At 35.4% G+C, this 25,240-nt stretch overlaps 2 protein-coding genes across 2 annotated transcripts in view; one reads left to right on the forward strand and one right to left on the reverse strand.

Moving 5' to 3' along the window:
- Nucleotides 1–9,166, forward strand: part of sar1aa (secretion associated, Ras related GTPase 1Aa) — a 29,100-nt gene extending 19,934 nt beyond the window's left edge. Inside the window, exons 8-9 of the transcript XR_012050720.1 lie at nucleotides 6,832–7,122; nucleotides 8,085–9,166. The gene's annotated coding sequence lies outside the window, so the exon portion shown is untranslated. The remainder of the gene's footprint in view (nucleotides 1–6,831; nucleotides 7,123–8,084) is intronic.
- LOC133610373 (testican-2-like) overlaps nucleotides 1–25,240 on the reverse strand; it is a 62,166-nt gene that overhangs the window by 6,994 nt on the left and 29,932 nt on the right. The window contains exons 2-7 of the mRNA XM_061966567.2: nucleotides 23,064–23,118; nucleotides 9,526–9,640; nucleotides 8,102–8,210; nucleotides 5,454–5,556; nucleotides 880–999; nucleotides 603–821 (exon numbers count right to left, since the gene is read on the reverse strand). Of these exons, the coding sequence (XP_061822551.2) occupies nucleotides 603–821; nucleotides 880–999; nucleotides 5,454–5,556; nucleotides 8,102–8,210; nucleotides 9,526–9,640; nucleotides 23,064–23,118 (721 nt within the window). The remainder of the gene's footprint in view (nucleotides 1–602; nucleotides 822–879; nucleotides 1,000–5,453; nucleotides 5,557–8,101; nucleotides 8,211–9,525; nucleotides 9,641–23,063; nucleotides 23,119–25,240) is intronic.

Consider the following 25,240-nt stretch of genomic DNA (forward strand, 5'->3'; position numbering starts at 1 on the left):
ATTATGTCAAGATAATGGCACTAGCATTTACTTAATTTAAGAATATTTTTCAACATATTGAGCAAAAAGGTCTCTTTTTTTTTTTTCCTACCAAGAAAAATGCACTTGTTATTAGTGAGAATATACTTATTTTAAGGTATTTTTTGGGTTCATTGAAGTTAGCTCATTTTACTTGTTTTGGAAAGTCTTGACAAGCCAAATTTTGGCAGATAATTTTGCTTAGTTCAAATAAAATACCCCTAATTTTTGTATTTTTCTTTCTTGTTTTTGAACACTGACTTTTTGCAGTGCATACAGTGGACAGTTTAACTTGCCGTTGCTGTTTTTCCGACTTGTTGTTAAATAAAAACGTGATTTGTCACCTACTTGTTGTGATTGTTTGATACATAGCACTTTATATTGTGGTCAAAGTGTACAAACCTTGACGAAAATATGAACTTTTGTCGAGGCTGGAACCCATTATTGATATTTATATTGTTTTTAATGGAGAAATTTGCTCCACTATACGAATCTTTCTATTCACGAACCCTGTTAAGGAACAAATTAAGCTCCTAGTTCTCATTCAAAAGTGTGAGTAGTCCGTTTCCACGGCTTTGACTTACTTTCCCTCCAGAAGCAGAGGCACCACTCGGCCATGGAGACCTTGCCGTCCTTGTAGCTGTCGCAGGAGTTGAAGAAGGCCCGTATGCACACCTCGTACTTGTCCAGGTTGACGGCCGCCAGTTCGCCGTGCTCCAGGTGGAGGTCAGCGTCGGCGTCCAGCTTGAGGAACATCCAGCCGATGGAGTCCTTGCAGCTGGCTAACAGGCTTTTATCCAACGCTGCAAAAGACATTTGCTTATTTTAAGAGTCTTCGACGCGAGTGTTTTGCACACAAACCTGAGGCGGGTCGAGCGCCGAGCTTGCCCGAGTTATTCTGCTTGGCGTTTCCATGCAGGAGCTGGAACCAGTCTCGGAGACGGTCGCCCAAGTCGGCCAAGTCCTGACCGGTGCAGCTCTCTGAATTAAAGTCACTGGTCAATCCCAAATTCTTTCAGATGACATATATGCAGAGTAAGAAGAACCATCAAGACAGAATAGGAATATTAACAAGTTTTACTGAAGCTTCAGGAGACCAGCCCAGACCAATACATTCATACCGGCTTCTCGAATTGGTTTCACATTCAAACGGCAAGAAACTACTTCTTGAAAAGGAAAGCAGTGCCCCCAGAAAGGAATACAGGCTCATTGTTGTACTACGGATAAGATATAAGGGAGTACTCCAACTCCTACATTGCAAGCCTTCAAGGGAACACACACAGTTTACTTGCGGACATATTCCTAAAAAAAAAATAGAAAGAGTACAAATGGAAAAACACTAGCTCCTTTAAACATGACTATGAATAAAGAAAGAACTCAAACATATATGCATTCTCCACAATATATGCAAAACCCAAAACAAGTGAAGTTGGCACGTTGTGTAAATGGTAAATAAAAACAGAATACAATGATTTGCAAATCCCTTTCAACCTATATTCAATTGAATAGACTGCAAAGACAAGATATTTAATGTTTGAACTAGAAAACTTTGTTATTTTTTGCAAATATTAGCTCATTTGGAATTTGATGCCTGCAACATGTTTCAAAAGAGCTGGCACGAGTGGCAAAAAAGACTGAGAAAGTTGAGGAATGCTCATCAAACACTTACTTGGAACATCCCACAGGTGAACAGGCTAATTGGAAACAGGTGGGTGCCATGATTGGGTATAAAAGCAGCTTCCATAAGATGCTCAGTCATTCACAAACAAGAATGGGGCGAGGGTCACCACTTTGTGAACAAATGCGTGAGCAAATTGTCCAACAGTTTAAGAACAGCATTTCTCAACCAGCTATGGCAAGAAATTTAGGGATTTCACCATCTACGGTCTGTAGTATCATCAAAAGGTTCAGAGAATCTGGAGAAATCACTGCACGTAAGTGGCAATGCCCGTGATCTTGGATCCCTCAGGCGGTCGTGCATCAAAAAGCAACATCAGTGTGTAAAGGATATCACCACATGGGCTCAGGAACACTTCAGAAAACTACTGTCAGTAACTACAGTTTGTCGCTACATCTGTAAGTGCAAGTTAAAACTACTATGCAAAGCGAAAGCCATTTATCAACAACACCCAGAAACGCCACCGGCTTTGCTGGGCCCGAGCTCATCTAAGATGGACTGATGCAAAGTAAAAAAGAGTTCTGTGGTCTGACGAGTCCACATTTCAAATTGTTTTTGGAAACCGGAACAAAGAGGAAAAGAACCATCCGGACTGTTATAGGCGCAAAGTTCAAAAGCCAGCATCTGTGATGGTATGGGGGTGTATTAGTGCCCAAGACATGGGTAACTTACACATCTGTGAAGGCTCCATTAATGCTGAAAGGTACATACAGGTTTTGGAGCAACATATTTTGCCATCCAAGCAACGTCTTTTTCATGGACGCCCCTGCTTATTTCAGCAAGACGATGCCAAGCCACATTCTGCAGGTGTTACAACAGCGTGGCTTCGTAGTAAAAGAGTGCGGGTAATAGACTGGCCTGCCTGTAGTCCAGACCTGTCTCCCATTGAAAATGTGTGGCGCATTATGAAGCCTAAAATACCACAACGGAGACCCCCGGACTGTTGAACAACTTAAGCTGTACATCAAGCAAGAATGGAAAATAATTCCACCTGAGAAGCTTCAAAAATTGGTCTCCTCAGTTCCCAAACGTTTACTGAGTGTTGTTAAAAGGAAAAGCCATGTAACACAGTGGTAAAATTCCCCTGTGTCAACTTTTTTGCAATGTGTTGCTGCCATTAAATTCTAAGTTAATGATTATTTGCATAACAAAATTAAGTTTCTCAGTTTGAACATTAAATATCTTGTCTTTGCAGTCTATTCAATTGAATACAAGTTGAAAAGGATTTGCAAATCATTGTATTCTGCTTGGTTACCTCATTCATTCATTCATTCATTGGGAGCGATATTCAAAAGTAGTGCTGTCAAAGTTAACGTGATAACTCATGTGATTAAGCACAAACATAAGTATCGCATTAATCATCTATTGCGCAATGTTTAAAAATTATTGTAAGACATATTGACAGTAAAATTGCATTTATGTCAAAATATTGGGGTCTTTTTTAAAGATAATTCAAATGGTGCACGCAAGTGATGAATTAAACTGCAAAAGTGTGATTAATCTGATTAAAATGTTTACTCGTTCGACAGCACTAGTAGATAAAATAAAGAAAAAAATAATTTGAAATGCACTGCAGTATATTCTGTAGTTTGGTGAACTTATTTTAATGTATGGGAAGTCAAAATATTTAAAAAAAAAAATGTTATAGGTCAACATATTAAAAGAAAAAATCTAAATAAAGGGATAACATTTTTAAAATGAAAATAAAAATATTTAAAAATGTCAAGGTATTTTGGATACCTTTTTTGAAAAATATTGAAGTTTAAAATTCTCGATAAAATTAAGAAGAAAAACATTGAAATAATGGTAAACTTGTTTTAATATATGGAATGTCAAAAATATTTTTTAAGAATTGCAAAACAAAATCTTAAAAATATACTACAGTAATTTTCAGTGGTTCTGGCAACCTAATGTCAATAAATGATTAATCGCGATGAATTAAACTGCAAAAGTGTGATTAATCTGATTAAAATGTTTAATCGTTCGACAGCACTAGTAGATAAAATAAAGAAAAAATAATTTGAAATGCACTGCAGTATATTCTGTAGTTTGGTGAACTTCTTTTAATGTATGGGATGTCAAAATATTTAAAAAAAAATGTAATGGGTCAACATATTAAAAAAAAAAATCTAAATAAAGGGATAACATTTTTAAAATGAAAATTAAAAAAATATTTAAAAATGTCAAGGTATTTTGGATACCTTTTTTGAAAAATATTGAAGTTTAAAATTCTCGATAAAATTAAGAAAAAAAACATTGAAATAATGGTAAACTTGTTTTAATATATGGAATGTCAAAAATATTTTTTAAGAATTGCAAAACAAAATCTTAAAAATATACTACAGTAATTTTCAGTGGTTCTGGCAACCTAATGTCAATAAATGATTAATCGCGATGAATTAAACTGCAAAAGTGTGATTAATCTGATTAAAATGTTTAATCGTTCGACAGCACTAGTAGATAAAATAAAGAAAAAATAATTTGAAATGCACTGCAGTATATTCTGTAGTTTGGTGAACTTCTTTTAATGTATGGGATGTCAAAATATTAAAAAAAAAATGTAATGGGTCAACATATTAAAAAAAAAAAATCTAAATAAAGGGATAACATTTTTAAAATGAAAATTAAAAAAATATTTAAAAATGTCAAGGTATTTTGGATACCTTTTTTGAAAAATATTGAAGTTTAAAATTCTCGATAAAATTAAGAAAAAAAAACATTGAAATAATGGTAAACTTGTTTTAATACATGGAATGTCAAAAATATTTTTTAAGAATTGCAAAACAAAATCTTAAAAATATACTACAGTAATTTTCAGTGGTTCTGGCAACCTAATGTCAATAAATGATTAATCGCGATGAATTAAACTGCAAAAGTGTGATTAATCTGATTAAAATGTTTAATCGTTCGACAGCACTAGTAGATAAAATAAAGAAAAAATAATTTGAAATGCACTGCAGTATATTCTGTAGTTTGGTGAACTTCTTTTAATGTATGGGATGTCAAAATATACATAAAAAAAAAAATAGGTCAACATATTAAAAAAAAAAATCAAAAAGGGATAACATTTTTAAAATGAAAATAAAAAAAATATTTAAAAATGTCAAAATATTTTGGATACGTTTTTTGAAAATATTGAGGTTTAAAATACTCGATAAAATTAAGAAAAAAACAATGAAATTACCGTTTGGTAAACTTTAAAAAAATATTTTTTAAGAATTGCAAAACAATATCTAAAAAATATACTACAGTAATTTTCAGTGGTTCTGGTTACATGTCAATAAATGGAGTTTAAAATGTCTAAAATGTAAAAAAAAAAAAAAAAAGCTCAAAATATTAGAAATAGTGCTCATATATGCACTGAAATTATGCACACCAGTTTTAATAAAGATGATTTTTAAATCAATTAAAAAGTAGCATTTTGAACAGGCACAGTCTGTGAATGGAATCTGATAAGATGATGCAGGTGTACCTAATGTTTTGTCCAGCTTGTCCAACAGTGACGTGATGTGCGTAATGTGCACTTCGGCGACTAAATGTAGCGAAGCCGATGACGTAATGGGAGTACACGTACTTCTTGTCCTCCGATTGATTCATTGGCATTCACACAAAGTGCGCGATCAATACCGTTTGCCTTCGTTGATGGACGATGTGTACACTCTAAATAATGAATACCTGAGAGTCTCCCGGGTGACATTTACACTTCCTACAAGTAAAGCTCTTCAAAAGAAGAAGGGAAAAAAAAAAGGTCTCTTGCCGTGTTTGGTGGCGGTAACGTGGGCGACGGCACAGGGGCAGAACCCAGCACACATGACGGTCAAGGACTTGCCGGCGAGACAGGCCTGCTGCTGCAGCTTACACTGCAGAGAAGACAATTATCATAAAACAAAACAAACATTTTGATCTGTGACAGTAATTAAGGTGGTATTTTTGCCTCATTCCTGTGAGAATCCTGCGTGTGACTGAATTACCGTGTTTTCCGGACCATAGGGCGCACCGGATTATAAGGCGCACTGCCGATGAATGGTCTATTTTAAAGAATATATTTTTCCCTATATAAGGCGCACAGGATTATAGGGCTGTGGGGGGGGGGACGTGGCCTGCAGGCCTGTCGCGCAGCGGGGTGTGCAAGGACAGGCCTCGAAGACAGCGGCAGGTGAGTAGATTGCCATGCTGGGCCTTGTTATCTAATCACCCTTTGCCTTTATTAGCAGCAGCCGGGACGAGACAAGTTGTTGGAGTTGGGAGTTGTAGCCAAAAAGACACACACACGAAGAGACCGAGAGAGGAAGCACGGACACGCCCGACCGAAAAGTCCTGAGCACTTGTGTGTATTATAATAAACGGACTGTATTCAAACTGTCTACTGGGCTCACGAAGATCTGTCGGCCAGGAGAACCCCCGACAAGAGGGAAACCTCCACAAGGGCGCATTAAAGGAGTCATATTATTATTATTTTTGTCTAAATGTAAAACACTTCCTTGTGGTCTACATAACATGTAATGGTGGTTCTTTGGTCAAAATGTTGCATAGATGATGTTTTACAGATCATCTTCAAGCCGCTTTCTGACAGTCGCTTCCGGATGCGATTTTGTGGGCGGTCTTATTTACGTGGCTCACCTTCGACAGCGTCTTCTCCCCGTCATCTTTGTTGTAGCGGTGTAGCGTGCAAGGACGGGAGTGGAAGAAGTGTCAAAAGATGGAGCTAACTGTTTTAATGACATTCAGACTTGACTTAAATCAATAACAGAGCAGCATCTCCTCGAGGAAATGTGTCCCGTGAAAAAACGTCCGACCGGAACTCTCTAATAACTAAAGTTCCTTGGGTGAATAATGTAAACTCACTACACCGGTATTTTTTAACGCTTTCATGGCGAGTTTACTGACAGATATAAGTAAGAACTTTACACTACTTTATATTAGAAATGGCAACAGCGGAGGATGAATGTCCCTGTGGAGGGAAAGTGCGATCAGCGCGCCTGCAGGAGCAAAGGTCACCGCCTCTGCCAATGGTGTCGAGAGCGGAGCACCATCGGCTAGGGGCGGGGCATGTGCGGGACGGCGAGACACAGCTGGCAGGTGATTAGATTTCACAGGTGGTACGTGTTAATCTAGTCATCTGTTGTCTTTAACAGTGAGCGGCCAGCAGAGGAGGAAGTGTTGGGAGAGACTGGAGAGAAAAGCTTCTGGAAAGATTGTGCTTGGATATGCATGGCCAATAAAACTCTGTTAAAACGGCACGTCTGGCTTCTGTGACGTGATATCTGTGGAACGGGTAGGGATCGACTTCCACAGTCCCGTAACAAGAAGATAGAGAAAAAGAAGACGCTTATCAACTACAGTGTCAGCATGGACTACAAAGGCGGACGCGCGCAATTTTTCAGGATTTATGCAGATCCCAAATACAGATCAGCAGGCACTAGAAGGTAAGAAAAGTTTATTTTGCATAATAATGCAAAACAAAACGCCAGATAAAATGTCTTACCTTATACACACACCATAATAATACTGGTATGTTGAAGTACAGTACAATCCATCAAGCGGTGCGGCTTCATAGCTTACCAAAGTCGTACTAAAACATTTTGATAGATTTTTGAGCGCCGTGTGTAATGTTCTATATTTTCAATGGAACATATAAAATGTTGGTGTTGTTTACTTGAGTCATATTGCCATTATATTGCAATCTACACATATCTCTTATGTTTGACTGCCATTTACTAGTCACACTTATCATTACACCATGTACCAAATAAAATAGCTTCGAGGTCGGTCAGCAAAACCAGAATTATTCCGTACATTAGGCGCACTGTTGAGTTTTGAGGAGAAAAAAAAATATTTTAAGTGTGCCTTATAGTCTGGAAAATACGGTATTTAAATTTGTGTGGATGCCTATATAGTAAACTGATAAATATATAAATATACACCTTATACACACACCATAATAATACTCGTATGTTTAATGCGCCGACAATCCATCAAGTGGAGCGGCTTCATAGCTTACCAAACGTACTAAAACATTTTGATGGATTTTTGAGCGCCGTGTGTAATGTTCTATATTTTCAATGGAACATATAAAATGTGGTGTTGTTTACTTGAGTCATATTGCCATCATATTGCAACCTACACATCTCTTATGTTTGACTGCCATCTACTGGTCACACTTATCATTACACCATGTACCAAATAAAATTGCTTCGATGTCGGTAAGCAAAACCAGAATTATTCCGTACATTAGGCGCACCGGGTTATAAGGCGCACTGTCGAGTTTTGAGGGGAAAAAGGATTTTAAATGCGCCTTGTAGTCCGGAAAAGACGGTATTAAGGAGTGGAACTATCCAGCAGGTAGCATCTGTGGGCAGATAACACTGTATTATCTATTTCACTGTAGGTGGTGTGTTCTTTCACCTGCGAGGCATAGTTGTGTCCGTCAGAGCCGCACACGGGGCCGGAGGCGCCGGGAGGACAAGGGCCACAGGTGGCGTCGCCGCCGGCCGGCGGCTCTCGCTGCTGGACTCTAAGAGATGGAAAACATTTTCAACGACATGTTCATCAACAATCATATGTGCCAACCGGCCCTTTAAATTCCGTCACTGTGAGTCCAATTTAGGGGAATTGTGACTTTTCAACATTTGTATACAGTACAGGCCAAAAGTTTGGACACACCTTCTCCTATTTTCATGACTATTTACATTGTAGATTGTCACTGAAGGCATCAAAACTATGAATGAACACATGTGGAGTTATGTACTTAACAAAAAAAGGTGAAATAACTGAAAACATGTTTTGTATTCTAGTTTCTTCAAAATAGCCACCCTCAAGCACACCTGTGAAGAAAACGAAAATCCTAATCTACGATTTGACTCCCTCGAATGGCCTTGACGCTTTTGACCTCCCTCCCTCCTCAACGACACCTGTAGTCGAACTTTTGCTTGCATGCAGAACGGCCCCAGGCCTATGGACAATGGGCATATACACCCCCCGCCCCCAACCCCCACCCCACGCCTTTACCACCGCTTGATTCCCCTTCGGGGTGATGGACTGCTGGCAACGCTTCATAGCAGCAGTCGACCTCCAGGGCCCCAACTCCCACCCTCCCCCCTCTGTGGCGAGTTGTCGTGATTAAATGTAACATGTTTATGTATGCATGGCATGGGGGTTTTCCCCCACTCCAAACTAGGCCCCTAGGAGCCCGGTCTAGATTGTATTTTTTTACTCATCTTCTTCCCCAGCGTTTTACCTTTTTCTCACCTTTTACGGGGCACCTCGTGGCGACCTATCAGCGTTCCTGTTCTGTAACCCTGTACACTGTTTGTTTGTCTAATCTTGAACGGGTTTGTGCTGAAAACATAGCTTCGTTGTACTTGTTGCAATGACAATAAAGACCTATCCTATCCTATGTCAAAAATAGGTTGAGGTAAACAACAACCTTCGGCTATAATGACAGAATTTACGTTATGTGATAATTGTATTGTAATAAATCCAAAATAGTGTACACTTTATCCGACTCTCTCGGGTTTATCAAGCTCCGTCTTTGCACTATTCTTCCTGACAATGACGAACGACCTCGACTGCAGAAAAGACGAGTGATGATTCACTCCATTAATTCTCTTCACGCGGAAGGCTCTGCGGAAAGAAAAATCCGCGCCGGTGGTTGTGGCAGCCTCCTTTTTCTTTGTGGCCTCGTTATCGAGTGTTTTTTAAGTCGACTCAATCCTGTGTGTCGCCGTAATCAATATCTTTTTTTCAGACAGATCCTCGCCATCAGCGTCAAGCGGCACTGCATCAAAAGTCCACTAATAATGGCGCTGGCAGTAATTGGATCGCGGTACCTCTGCTCCAGTTTCTTGCGACTGACGCACATGGCCTTCTGGGAGCCCTGGGCCACGCACATCTTCTGGCGGCTGCACTTGACGTTCTGACACGGGTCCTTGGTGGAGTCCACGTCTGCCGGGGAAAGACAACAAGAAGACTCAAAACAAAGATGGAATTTATTGAGGCTTTATTTTAAGATGTGTAGCAAAGCCTTTTAAAAAAAAGATCGGGGGCGTTTACAGAGGGCGGTGTCATCTACCTAATGAATAGGGTTTTTTTCTTCATGGAAATTCAAAAAGCGAGCATTCAACTGCTTCTTATTAGAGATGTCCGATAATGGCTTTTTTGCCGATATCCGATATTCCGATATTGTCCAACTCTTAATTACCGATTCCGATATCAACCGTGGAATTAACACATTATTATGCCTAATTTTGTTGTGATGCCCCGCTGGATGCATTAAACAATGTAACAAGGTTTTCCAAACTAAATCAACTCAAGTTATGGAAAAAAATGGCAACATGGCACTGCCATATTTATTATTGAAGTCACAAAGTGCATTATTTTTTTTAACATGCCTCAAAACAGCAGCTTGGAATTTGGGACATGCTCTCCCTGGGAGAGCATGAGGAGGTTGAGGTGGGCGGGGTTGGGGTAGGAGGTAGCGGGGGGTGTATATTGTTGCGTCCCGGAAGAGTTAGTGCTGCAAGGGGTTCTGGGTATTTGTTCTGTTGTGTTTATGTTGTGTTACGGTGCGGATGTTCCCCCGAAATGTGTTAGTCATTCTTGTTTGGTGTGGGTTCACAGTGTGGCGCATATTTGTAACAGTGTTAAAGTTGTTTATACGGCCACCCTCAGTGTGACCTGTATGGCTGTTGACCAAGTATGCATGCATTCACTTGTGTGTGTGAAAAGCCGTAGATATTTTGTGACTGGGCCGGCACGCAAAGGCAGTGCCTTTAAGGTTTATTGGCGCTCTGTACTTCTCCCTACGTCCGTGTACACAGCGGCGTTTTAAAAAGTCATAAATTTTACTTTTTGAAACCGATACCGATAATTTCCGATATTACGTTTTAAAGCATTTATCGGCCGATAATCGGACATCTCTAGTCATAAACAAAAATTACTGTTAAAACATAATTTTTGGTGATTACTGTCACTAATAATAGTGCACAGTAATAGTTGTCCAATATTTTTGCATAATAATAATTGTCCAATTATTGTACACACTAATAATTGCCTAATAGTTGCATCCATCCATCCATTTCCTACTGCTTATCCCTTTCGGGGTGGTGGAGCCTATCTCAGCTGCATTCGGGCGGAAGGCAGTGTACACCCTGGACAAGTCGCCACCTCATGGCGTGGCCAACACAGAAAGACAACATACACACATGCATGTCTTTGGAGGTGGGAGGAAGCTGGAGTACCCGGAGGGAACCCACGCAGTCACGGGGAGAACATGCAAACTCCACACAGGAAGACCCCGAGCCCTAACCCCTGTTTCACCGTACTGCTCTTGCTCAATAGTTGTGCACATTAACAATTGTGCAATAATTGCGCACACTAATAGTTGTCCAATAATCGTGCACAGTAATAGTTGTCCAATAATTGTGCACACTAATTGTTGCCCAAGACTTTTGCAACAATAATAGATAACTAATAGTTGTGCACAGTAATAGTTGGGCAATATTTTTGTACAGTAATAGTTGCCTAATACCTTTGCACAATAATAGTTGTTCAATAATTGTTCACACTAATAGTTGCCAATAGTTGTGCACAATAATAGTTGTTCAATAATTGTTCACACTAATAGTTGCCAATAATTGTACACAATATGTGTCCAATAATTGTGCACATGAATAGTTATTAGTTGTGCACAATAATATTTGTCCAATGAGTGTGCACACTAATAGTTGCTAATAGTTGTGCACAATAATATTTGTCAAATAATTGTGCACACTAATAGTTGCTAATAGTTGTGCACAATAATATTTGTCCAATAATTGTGCACACTAATAGTTGTGCACAATACTATTTGTCCAATGATTGTGCACACTAATAGTTGCCTAAAACCTTAACACAAAATTAATTGTCCAATAATTGTGAACACTAATAGTTCCTAATAATTGTGCACAATAATATTTGTCCAATGAATGTGCACACTAAAAATTGCTAATAGTTGTGTACAGTAATATTTGTCCAACAATTGTACACAATAATATTTGTCCAATAATTGTGCACACTAATAGATCCTAATAATTGTGCACACTAATATTTGCCAACAATTGTGCACAATTACATTTGTCCAATAATTGTGCACACCAATAGTTGCCTAAAACCTTTACACAAAAATAATTATCCAATAATTGTGCACACCAATAGTTGCCTAAAACTTTTACACACAAAAAATATCCAATATTTGTCCAGTAATTGTGCACACTAATAGTTGTGCACAATATTTGTCCAATAATTGTGCACACTAATAGTTGTGTACAATATTTGTCTAATAATTGTGCACATTAATAGTTGCCAAACTTGCCAATAGTTGTGCACAATAGTAATTGTGCACACCAATAGTTGCCAAAAACCTTTACACAAAAATAATTGTCCAATAATTGTGCAGACTAATAGTTGCTAAAACTTTTACACAATAATATTTTTCCAATAATTGTGCACACTAATAGTTGCCAAATTTGCCAATGGTTGTGCACAAAAATATTTGTGCAATAATTGTACACACTAATAGTTGCCAATAGTTGTACACAATAATATTTGTCCAATAATTGTACACACTAATAGTTTCCTAATACTTTTACACAATACTATTTGTCCAATAATTGTGCAGACTAATAGTTGCTAAAACTTTTACACAATAATATTTGTCCAATTATTGTGCACACTAATAGTTGCCTAATACTTTTACACAATATTTGTCCAATATTTGTGCACACTAATAGTTGCCTAATACTTTTACACAATACTATTTGTCTAATAATTGAGCACACTAATAGTTGCCTAAAACATTCACACACTAATATTTGTCCAATAATTGTGCACACTAATAGTTGCCTAAAACGTTTACACACTAATATTTGTCCAATAATTGTGCACACTAATAGTTGCCGAATACTTTTACACAATAATATTTGTCCAAAAATTGTGCACACTAATAGTTGTCTAAAATGTTTACACAATAATATTTGTCCAATAATTGTGCACACTAATAGTTGCCTAATACTTTTACACACTACTATTTGTCTAATAATTGTGCACACTAATAGTTGCCTAATACTTTTACACAGTAATATTTGTCCAATAATTGTGCACACTAATAGTTGCCTAATACTTTTACACACTACTATTTGTCCAATGATTGTGCACACTAATAGTTGATAATAGTTGTGTTCAATAACATTTGTCCATTAATTGTGCACACTAATAGTTGCCTAAAACGTTTACACAATATTTGTCCAATAATTGTGCACACTAATAGTTGCCTAATATTTTTACACACTAATATTTGTCCAATAATTGTGCACACTAATAGTTGCCGAATACTTTTACACACTAATATTTGTCCAATAATTGTGAACACTAATAGCTGCCAAATACTTTTACACAATAATTTTTGTCCAATAATTGTGCACACTAATAGTTGCCAAATACTTTTACACAATACCATTTGTCCAATAATTGTGCACACTAATAGTTGCCTAATACTTTTACACACTAATATTTGTCCAATAATTGTGCACACTAATAGTTGCCTAATAGTTTTACACAATACTATTTGTCTAATAATTGTGCACACTAATACTTGCTTAATACTTTTACACACTAATATTTGTCCAATAATTGTGCATACTAATAGTTGCCTAATACTTTTATACACTAATATTTGTCCAATAATTGTGCACACTAATAGTTGCCTAATACTTTTACACAATATTTTTCCAATAATTGTACACACTAATAGTTGCCTAATACTTTTACACAATAATATTTGTCCAATAATTGTGCACACTAATAGTTGCCTAATACTTTTACACACTAATATTCGTCCAATAATTGCGCACACTAATAGTTGCCTAAAACGTTTACACAATAATATTTGTCTAATAATTGAGCACACTAATAGTTGCCTAAAACGTTTACACAATATTTGTCCAATAATTGTGCACACTAATAGTTGCCTAAAACATTCACACACTAATATTTGTCCAATAATTGTGCACACTAATAGTTGCCTAAAACGTTTACACACTAATATTTGTCCAATAATTGTGCACACTAATAGTTGCCGAATACTTTTACACAATAATATTTGTCCAATAATTGTGCACACTAATAGTTGTCTAAAATGTTTACACAATAATATTTGTCCAATAATTGTGCACACTAATAGTTGCCAAATACTTTTACACAATACCATTTGTCTAATAATTGTGCACACTAATAGTTTCCTAATACTTTTACACAATACTATTTGTCCAAAAATTGTGCATACTAATTGTTGCCTAATACTTTTACATAGTAATATTTGTCTAATAATTGTGCACACTAATAGTTGCTTAATACTTTTTCACACTAACATTTGTCCATTAATTGTGCACACTAATAGTTTCCTAAAATGTTTACACAATATTTGTCCAATAATTGTGCACACTAATAGTTGCCTAATATTTTTACACAATAATATTTGTCCAATAATTGTGCACACTAATAGTTGCCGAATACTTTTACACACTAATATTTGTCCAATAATTGTGCACACTAATAGTTGCCGAATACTTTTACACACTAATATTTGTCCAATAATTGTGCACACGAATAGTTTCCTAATACTTTTTCACAATATTTGTCCAATAATTGTGCACACTAAAAGTTGCCTAATACCTTTACACAATAATATTTGTCCAATAATTGTGCACACTAATAGTTTCCTAATACTTTTACACAATAATATGTGTCCAATAATTGTGCACACTAATAGTTTCCTAATACTTTTACACAATACTATTTGTCCAATAATTGTGCACACTAATAGTTGCCTAATATTTTACACAATAATATTTATCCAAAAATTGTGCACACTAATAGTTGCCTAATACTTTTACACAATACTATTTGTCCAATAATTGTGCACACTAATATTTGCCTAATACTTTTACACAATAATATTTATCCAATAATTGTGCACACTAATAGTTGCCTAATAGTTTTACACAATAATATTTGTCCAATAATTGTGCACACTAATAGTTGCCTAATAGTTTTACACACTAATATCTGTTCAATAATCGTGCACACTAACAGTTGCCTAATAGTTTTACACAATAATATTTGTCCATGATTGTGCACACTAGTAGTTGCTAATAGTTGTGTTCAATAATATGTGTCCCATAATTGTGCACACTAATAGTTGCCTAAAACCTTTACACAATAATATTTGTCCAATAATTGTGCACACTATTAGTTGCCTAATAATTTTACACACTAATATTTGTCCAATAATTGTGCACACTAATAGTTGCCTAATACTTTTACACACTAATACTTGTCCAATAATTGTGCACACTAATAGTTGCCTATTACTTTTACACCCTAATATTTGTCCAATAATTGTGCACACTAAGAGTTGCCTAATACTGTTAAAAAATACTATTTGTCCAATAATTGTGCACACTAATAGTTGCCTAAAACGTTTACACAATAATATTTGTCCAATAATTGTGCACACTAATAGTTGCCTAATACTTTTACACACTAATATTTGTCCAATAATTGTGCACATTAAGAGTTGCCTAATACTGTTAAACAATACTATTTGTCCAATAATTGTGCACACTAATAGTTGCCTAAAACGTTTACAGAATAATATTTGTCCAATAACTGTGCACACTAATAGTTGCATAATACTTTTACACACTAATATTTGTCCAATAATTGTGCACACTAATAGTTGCATAATACTTTTACACACTAATATTTGTCCAATAATTGTGCACACTATCCATCCAACCATCCATTTTCTACCGCTACACAATAATATTTGTCCAATAATTGTGCACACTAATAGTTTCCCTAATACTTTTACACAATAATATTTATCCAATAATTGTGCACACTAATAGTTGCCTATTACTCTTACACAATAATATTTGTCCAATAATTGTGCACACTAATTGTTGCCTAATACTTTTACACAATAATATTTATCCAATAAGTGTGCACACTAATAGTTGCCTAATACTTTTACACACTAATATTTTGCCAATAATTGTGCACACTAATAGTTGCCTAATACTTTTACACAATATTTCTCCAATAATTGTGCACACTAATAGTTGCCTAATACTTTTACACAATACTATTTGTCTAATAATTGAGCACACTAATAGTTGCCTAAAACATTCACACACTAATATTTGTCCAATAATTGTGCACACTAATAGTTGCCTAAAACGTTTACACACTAATATTTGTCCAATAATTGTGCACACTAATAGTTGCCGAATACTTTTACACAATAATATTTGTCCAAAAATTGTGCACACTAATAGTTGTCTAAAATGTTTACACAATAATATTTGTCCAATAATTGTGCACACTAATAGTTGCCTAATACTTTTACACACTACTATTTGTCTAATAATTGTGCACACTAATAGTTGCCTAATACTTTTACACAGTAATATTTGTCCAATAATTGTGCACACTAATAGTTGCCTAATACTTTTACACACTACTATTTGTCCAATGATTGTGCACACTAATAGTTGATAATAGTTGTGTTCAATAACATTTGTCCATTAATTGTGCACACTAATAGTTGCCTAAAACGTTTACACAATATTTGTCCAATAATTGTGCACACTAATAGTTGCCTAATATTTTTACACACTAATATTTGTCCAATAATTGTGCACACTAATAGTTGCCGAATACTTTTACACACTAATATTTGTCCAATAATTGTGAACACTAATAGCTGCCAAATACTTTTACACAATAATTTTTGTCCAATAATTGTGCACACTAATAGTTGCCAAATACTTTTACACAATACCATTTGTCCAATAATTGTGCACACTAATAGTTGCCTAATACTTTTACACACTAATATTTGTCCAATAATTGTGCACACTAATAGTTGCCTAATAGTTTTACACAATACTATTTGTCTAATAATTGTGCACACTAATACTTGCTTAATACTTTTACACACTAATATTTGTCCAATAATTGTGCATACTAATAGTTGCCTAATACTTTTATACACTAATATTTGTCCAATAATTGTGCACACTAATAGTTGCCTAATACTTTTACACAATATTTTTCCAATAATTGTACACACTAATAGTTGCCTAATACTTTTACACAATAATATTTGTCCAATAATTGTGCACACTAATAGTTGCCTAATACTTTTACACACTAATATTCGTCCAATAATTGCGCACACTAATAGTTGCCTAAAACGTTTACACAATAATATTTGTCTAATAATTGAGCACACTAATAGTTGCCTAAAACGTTTACACAATATTTGTCCAATAATTGTGCACACTAATAGTTGCCTAAAACATTCACACACTAATATTTGTCCAATAATTGTGCACACTAATAGTTGCCTAAAACGTTTACACACTAATATTTGTCCAATAATTGTGCACACTAATAGTTGCCGAATACTTTTACACAATAATATTTGTCCAATAATTGTGCACACTAATAGTTGTCTAAAATGTTTACACAATAATATTTGTCCAATAATTGTGCACACTAATAGTTGCCAAATACTTTTACACAATACCATTTGTCTAATAATTGTGCACACTAATAGTTTCCTAATACTTTTACACAATACTATTTGTCCAAAAATTGTGCATACTAATTGTTGCCTAATACTTTTACATAGTAATATTTGTCTAATAATTGTGCACACTAATAGTTGCTTAATACTTTTTCACACTAACATTTGTCCATTAATTGTGCACACTAATAGTTTCCTAAAATGTTTACACAATATTTGTCCAATAATTGTGCACACTAGTAGTTGCCTAATATTTTTACACAATAATATTTGTCCAATAATTGTGCACACTAATAGTTGCCGAATACTTTTACACACTAATATTTGTCCAATAATTGTGCACACTAATAGTTGCCGAATACTTTTACACACTAATATTTGTCCAATAATTGTGCACACGAATAGTTTCCTAATACTTTTTCACAATATTTGTCCAATAATTGTGCACACTAAAAGTTGCCTAATACCTTTACACAATAATATTTGTCCAATAATTGTGCACACTAATAGTTTCCTAATACTTTTACACAATAATATGTGTCCAATAATTGTGCACACTAATAGTTTCCTAATACTTTTACACAATACTATTTGTCCAATAATTGTGCACACTAATAGTTGCCTAATATTTTACACAATAATATTTATCCAAAAATTGTGCACACTAATAGTTGCCTAATACTTTTACACAATACTATTTGTCCAATAATTGTGCACACTAATATTTGCCTAATACTTTTACACAATAATATTTATCCAATAATTGTGCACACTAATAGTTGCCTAATAGTTTTACACAATAATATTTGTCCAATAATTGTGCACACTAATAGTTGCCTAATAGTTTTACACACTAATATCTGTTCAATAATCGTGCACACTAACAGTTGCCTAATAGTTTTACACAATAATATTTGTCCATGATTGTGCACACTAGTAGTTGCTAATAGTTGTGTTCAATAATATGTGTCCCATAATTGTGCACACTAATAGTTGCCTAAAACCTTTACACAATAATATTTGTCCAATAATTGTGCACACTATTAGTTGCCTAATAATTTTACACACTAATATTTGTCCAATAATTGTGCACACTAATAGTTGCCTAATACTTTTACACACTAATACTTGTCCAATAATTGTGCACACTAATAGTTGCCTATTACTTTTACACCCTAATATTTGTCCAATAATTGTGCACACTAAGAGTTGCCTAATACTGTTAAAAAATACTATTTGTCCAATAATTGTGCACACTAATAGTTGCCTAAAACGTTTACACAATAATATTTGTCCAATAATTGTGCACACTAATAGTTGCCTAATACTTTTACACACTAATATTTGTCCAATAATTGTGCACATTAAGAGTTGCCTAATACTGTTAAACAATACTATTTGTCCAATAATTGTGCACACTAATAGTTGCCTAAAACGTTTACAGAATAATATTTGTCCAATAACTGTGCACACTAATAGTTGCATAATACTTTTACACACTAATATTTGTCCAATAATTGTGCACACTATCCATCCAACCATCCATTTTCTACCGCTACACAATAATATTTGTCCAATAATTGTGCACACTAATAGTTTCCCTAATACTTTTACACAATAATATTTATCCAATAATTGTGCACACTAATAGTTGCCTATTACTCTTACACAATAATATTTGTCCAATAATTGTGCACACTAATTGTTGCCTAATACTTTTACACAATAATATTTATCCAATAAGTGTGCACACTAATAGTTGCCTAATACTTTTACACACTAATATTTTGCCAATAATTGTGCACACTAATAGTTGCCTAATACTTTTACACAATATTTCTCCAATAATTGTGCACACTAATAGTTGCCTAATGCTTTTACACAATATTATTTGTCCAATAATTGTGCACACCAACAGTTGCCTAATAATTTTACACACTAATATTTGTCCAATGATTGTGCACACTAATAGTTGCTAATAGTTGTGTTCAATAATATTTGTCCATTAATTGTACACACTAATAGTTGCCTAAAACATTTACACAATATTTATCCAATAATTGTGCACACTAATAGTTGCCTAAAACTTTTACACACTAATATTTGTCCAATAATTGTGCACACCAATAGTTGCCTAATACTTTTACACACTCATATTTGTCCAATAATTGTGCACACTAATAGTTGCTAATACTTTTACACACTAATATTTGTCCAATAATTGTGCACACTAATAGTTGCCTTATAGTTTTACACACTAATATCTGTTCAATAATCGTGCACACTAACAGTTGCCTAATAGTTTTACACAATAATATTTGTCCATGATTGTGCACACTAGTAGTTGCTAATAGTTGTGTTCAATAATATGTGTCCAATAATTGTGCACACTAATAGTTGCCTAAAACTTTTACACAATAATATTTGTCCAATAATTGTGCACACTAATAGTTGCCTAATAATTTTACACACTAATATTTGTCCAATAATTGTGCACACTAATAGTTGCCTAATACTTTTACACACTAATACTTGTCCAATAATTGTGCACACTAATAGTTGCCTATTACTTTTACACCCTAATATTTGTCCAATAATTGTGCACACTAAGAGTTGCCTAATACTGTTAAAAAATACTATTTGTCCAATAATTGTGCACACTAATAGTTGCCTAAAACGTTTACACAATAATATTTGTCCAATAATTGTGCACACTAATAGTTGCCTAATACTTTTACACACTAATATTTGTCCAATAATTGTGCACATTAAGAGTTGCCTAATACTGTTAAACAATACTATTTGTCCAATAATTGTGCACACTAATAGTTGCCTAAAACGTTTACAGAATAATATTTGTCCAATAACTGTGCACACTAATAGTTGCATAATACTTTTACACACTAATATTTGTCCAATAATTGTGCACACTATCCATCCAACCATCCATTTTCTACCGCTACACAATAATATTTGTCCAATAATTGTGCACACTAATAGTTTCCCTAATACTTTTACACAATAATATTTATCCAATAATTGTGCACACTAATAGTTGCCTATTACTCTTACACAATAATATTTGTCCAATAATTGTGCACACTAATTGTTGCCTAATACTTTTACACAATAATATTTATCCAATAAGTGTGCACACTAATAGTTGCCTAATACTTTTACACACTAATATTTTGCCAATAATTGTGCACACTAATAGTTGCCTAATACTTTTACACAATATTTCTCCAATAATTGTGCACACTAATAGTTGCCTAATGCTTTTACACAATATTATTTGTCCAATAATTGTGCACACCAACAGTTGCCTAATAATTTTACACACTAATATTTGTCCAATGATTGTGCACACTAATAGTTGCTAATAGTTGTGTTCAATAATATTTGTCCATTAATTGTACACACTAATAGTTGCCTAAAACATTTACACAATATTTATCCAATAATTGTGCACACTAATAGTTGCCTAAAACTTTTACACACTAATATTTGTCCAATAATTGTGCACACCAATAGTTGCCTAATACTTTTACACACTCATATTTGTCCAATAATTGTGCACACTAATAGTTGCTAATACTTTTACACACTAATATTTGTCCAATAATTGTGCACACTAATAGTTGCCTTATAGTTTTACACACTAATATCTGTTCAATAATCGTGCACACTAACAGTTGCCTAATAGTTTTACACAATAATATTTGTCCATGATTGTGCACACTAGTAGTTGCTAATAGTTGTGTTCAATAATATGTGTCCAATAATTGTGCACACTAATAGTTGCCTAAAACTTTTACACAATAATATTTGTCCAATAATTGTGCACACTAATAGTTGCCTAATACTTTTACACACTAATATTTGTCCAATAATTGTGCACACTAATAGTTGCCTATTACTTTTACACCCTAATATTTGTCCAATAATTGTGCACACTAATAGTTGCCTAATACTGTTAAACAATACTATTTGTCCAATAATTGTGCACACTAATAGTTGCCTAAAACGTTTACAAAATAATATTTGTCCAATAATTGTGCACACTAATAGTTGCATAATACTTTTACACACTAATATTTGTCCAATAATTGTGCACACAATCCATCCAACCATCCATTTTCTACCGCTACACAATAATACTTGTCCAATAATTGTGCACACTAATAGTTTCCCTAATACTTTTACACAATAATATTTATCCAATAATTGTGCACACTAATAGTTGCCTAATACTTATACACAATAATATTTATCCAATAATTGTGCACACTAATAGTTGCCTATTACTTTTACACAATAATATTTGTCCAATAATTGTGCACACTAATAGTTGCCTAATACTTTTACACACTAATATTTTGCCAATAATTGTGCACACTAATAGTTGCCTAATACTTTTACACAATATTTATCCAATAATTGTGCACACTAATAGTTGCCTAATGCTTTTACACAATACTATTTGTCCAATAATTGTGCACACCAACAGTTGCCTAATAATTTTACACACTAATATTTGTCCAATGATTGTGCACACTAATAGTTGCTAATAGTTGTGTTCAATAATATTTGTCCATTAATTGTACACACTAATAGTTGCCTAAAACATTTACACAATATTTATCCAATAATTGTGCACACTAATAGTTGCCTAATGCTTTTACACAATACTATTTGTCCAATAATTGTGCACACCAACAGTTGCCTAATAATTTTACACACTAATATTTGTCCAATGATTGTGCACACTAATAGTTGCTAATAGTTGTGTTCAATAATATTTGTCCATTAATTGTACACACTAATAGTTGCCTAAAACATTTACACAATATTTATCCAATAGTTGTGCACACTAATAGTTGCCTAATACTTTTACACACTAATATTTGTCCAATAATGTTGCACACTAATAGTTGCCTAATACTTTTACACACTAATATTTGTCCAATAATTGTGCACACCAATAGTTGCCTAATACTTTTACACACTCATATTTGTCCAATAATTGTGCACACTAATAGTTGCCTAATAGTTTTGCAGACCAAGGACGTCCAATACCTTTGTACACTAATAGTTGCCCAATACTTTTGCACACTAAAGATGTTGAATTTTTTTGCAAAATAATAGTTGCCAAACTTGCTAATAGTTTTGCGCAATAATAATTGTGCACACTGATAGTTGCCAATAGTTGTGCACGATAATATTTGTCCAATAATCGTGCACACTAATAGTTGTTAATAGTTGTGCACATTAATAACATTTGCACACTAATAGTTGCCCAATACCTTTGCACATTAATAGTTGTCCAATACTTTTGCACACTAATAGTTGTCCAATAATTGTGCACACCAATAGTTGCCCAATACTTTGGCACACTAATAGATGTCCACACCGATAGTTTCTCCATAATTGTGAACATATTGTGCTAAAAAAATGTAAAAGCTGCACTGTTACTGTTGAACTTCCCACAATCTGCCCTCCTCGCACACAGCTGACTGTCCTGACTCATGAACGCGGGGAGCGTCCCCCGTGGAGTTACTGTAAAAGGCACCTGGCGGGAGCTGGGAGCTGAGCTCCTGGCAACAAAGGCAATTCCAGCCAGCTTTTCACACAAATGGATGTGAGAGAAGGATCAAGTCAGGAGACCCGATGGTCTTCTTCACTATCACTTGCTTAAACTAGACGTGCTTTTGATTACATCAGTGTGAGACTTACTTTCATCCGAGCCCAGGCTTTCCTCCATGTTTTTGACGTCGTCGTCCTCAACTTCCTGTCCCGGCGATGACCCAGCGAGAGAAGGGAAGACATTGTTATTATTAGAGATGAGAAAAACCTTTTAATGGTTTACGGCATTGTGGCTGTTTGATTGAACGAGAAAGGCTCTCGCCTTCACTGCAAAGCTCTCAGGGGAGGTGATGGACGCTTATTAATAAGCCAGCATGGAAAGACAAACATGCCTGCAAAATTTTTTTTTTAAACGGACAACAAAATCCTCTGTAGGCTGTTCTCTAAAAAAGTTATAACTGTAAGAAAGTGAGGGATTTTTGGAGTTAGTTGAAAAAGCCTTATTATCTATATCATAATTATGTCGTTATCAACTATTTGTACAAAACCCCAACCAGTGAAGTTGGCACGTTGTGTAATTTGTAAATAAAAACAGAATAAATCCTTTTCAACCTATATTCAAGATATTTAATGTTTGAAATGAGAAACTTAATTTTTTTTTTTGCAAATAATCATTAACTTAGAATTTAATGGCAGCGACACATTGCAAAAAACTTGACACAGGGGCATGTTCACCACTGTGTTACATGGCCTTTCCTTTTAACAACACTCTGTAAACATTTGGGAACTGAGGAGACACATTTTTGAAGCTTTTCAGGTGGAATTCTTTCCCATTCTTGCTTGATGTACAGCTTAAGTTGTTCAACAGTCCGGGGGTCTCCGTTGTGGTATTTTAGGTCTTCATAATGCGCCATACATTTTCAATGAGAGACAGGTCTGGACTACAGGCAGGCCAGTCTAGTACCCGCACTCTTTTACTACGAAGCCACGCTGTTGCAACACGTGGCTTGGGATTGTCTTGCTGAAATAAGCAGGGGCGTCCATGGTAACGTTGCTTGGATGGCAACATATGTTGCTCCAAAACCTGTATGTATGGTGCCTTCACAGATGTGTAAGTTACCCATGCCTTGGGCACTAATACACCCCCATACCATCACAGATGCTGGCTTTTAAACTTTGTGCCTATAACAATCCGGATGGTTCTTTTCCTCTTTGGCCCAGAGAACACGACGTCCACAGTTTCCAAAAACAATTTGAAATGTGGACTCGTCAGACCACAGAACACTTTTCAACTTTGCATCAGTCCATTTTAGATGAGCTCGGGCCCAGCGAAGCCGGCGGCGTTTCTGGGTGTTGTTGATAAATGGCTTTCGCTTTGCATAGTAGAGTTTTAACTTGCACTTACAGATGTAGCGACGAACTGTAGTTACTGACAGTGGTTTTCTGAAGTGTTCCCATGTGGTGATATCCTTTACACGCCGATGTTGCTTTTTGATGCACGACCGCCTGAGGGATCTAAGTTATGTAATATCATCGCTCACATGCAGCGATTTCTCCAGATTCTGTGAACCTTTTGATGATATTACAGACCGTAGATGGTGAAATCCCTAAATTCCTTGCAATTGTCAGAGTATGTTGGTGACGAACCCCAAGATGCAGAGATGACGGCAGGCATTGAGCGAGAAAACATGATTTAATTTAACACTATAGCAAAAAAACAAACAAAAGGGTACAAACAAAAGGCGCGCGCAAGGTGGAGAACAAACTTGGCTATGAACTAAAATAGCACAAATGTTAACTGTCGACAAGAAACTAAAACACTTACTGTGACACGAAGGAACTATGACATGAGCAGAGTGAACAAAAGTAGACAGAGCTACAACGACAAGTATTAAGACAGGTAGTAGCGACATCGACAATGACAGGTAGGAACGACAATAATCCAGCACTGACTGGAGGGGAAGGCAGGTTTAAATAGCAGCTGGCTGATTGACACCAGGTGGGGCCAGGTGCCAATCAGCCACAGCTGAGGGGAAGCAGCACTCAGGGAGACAATCAGGAAATGAAGACAAAATAATAGCGCTGATAGGAAACTAAGACAAACGCAGAGGAAAAACTAAAACACAGTCAAACTGTCAGGGACAAGCCTGACAGCAATAGCTGGTTGAGAAATGTTGTTCTTAAACTGTTCGACAATTTGCTCACGCATTTGTTCACAAAGTGGTGACCCTCGCCCCATCCTTGTTTGTGAATGACTGAGCATTTCACAGAAGCTGCTTTTATACCCAATCATGGCACCCCACCTGTTCCCAATTAGCCTGTTCACC

The sequence above is a fragment of the Nerophis lumbriciformis genome, linkage group LG11 (genome assembly GCF_033978685.3).
Source record: "Nerophis lumbriciformis linkage group LG11, RoL_Nlum_v2.1, whole genome shotgun sequence".
Classification (NCBI taxonomy): domain Eukaryota; kingdom Metazoa; phylum Chordata; class Actinopteri; order Syngnathiformes; family Syngnathidae; genus Nerophis; species Nerophis lumbriciformis.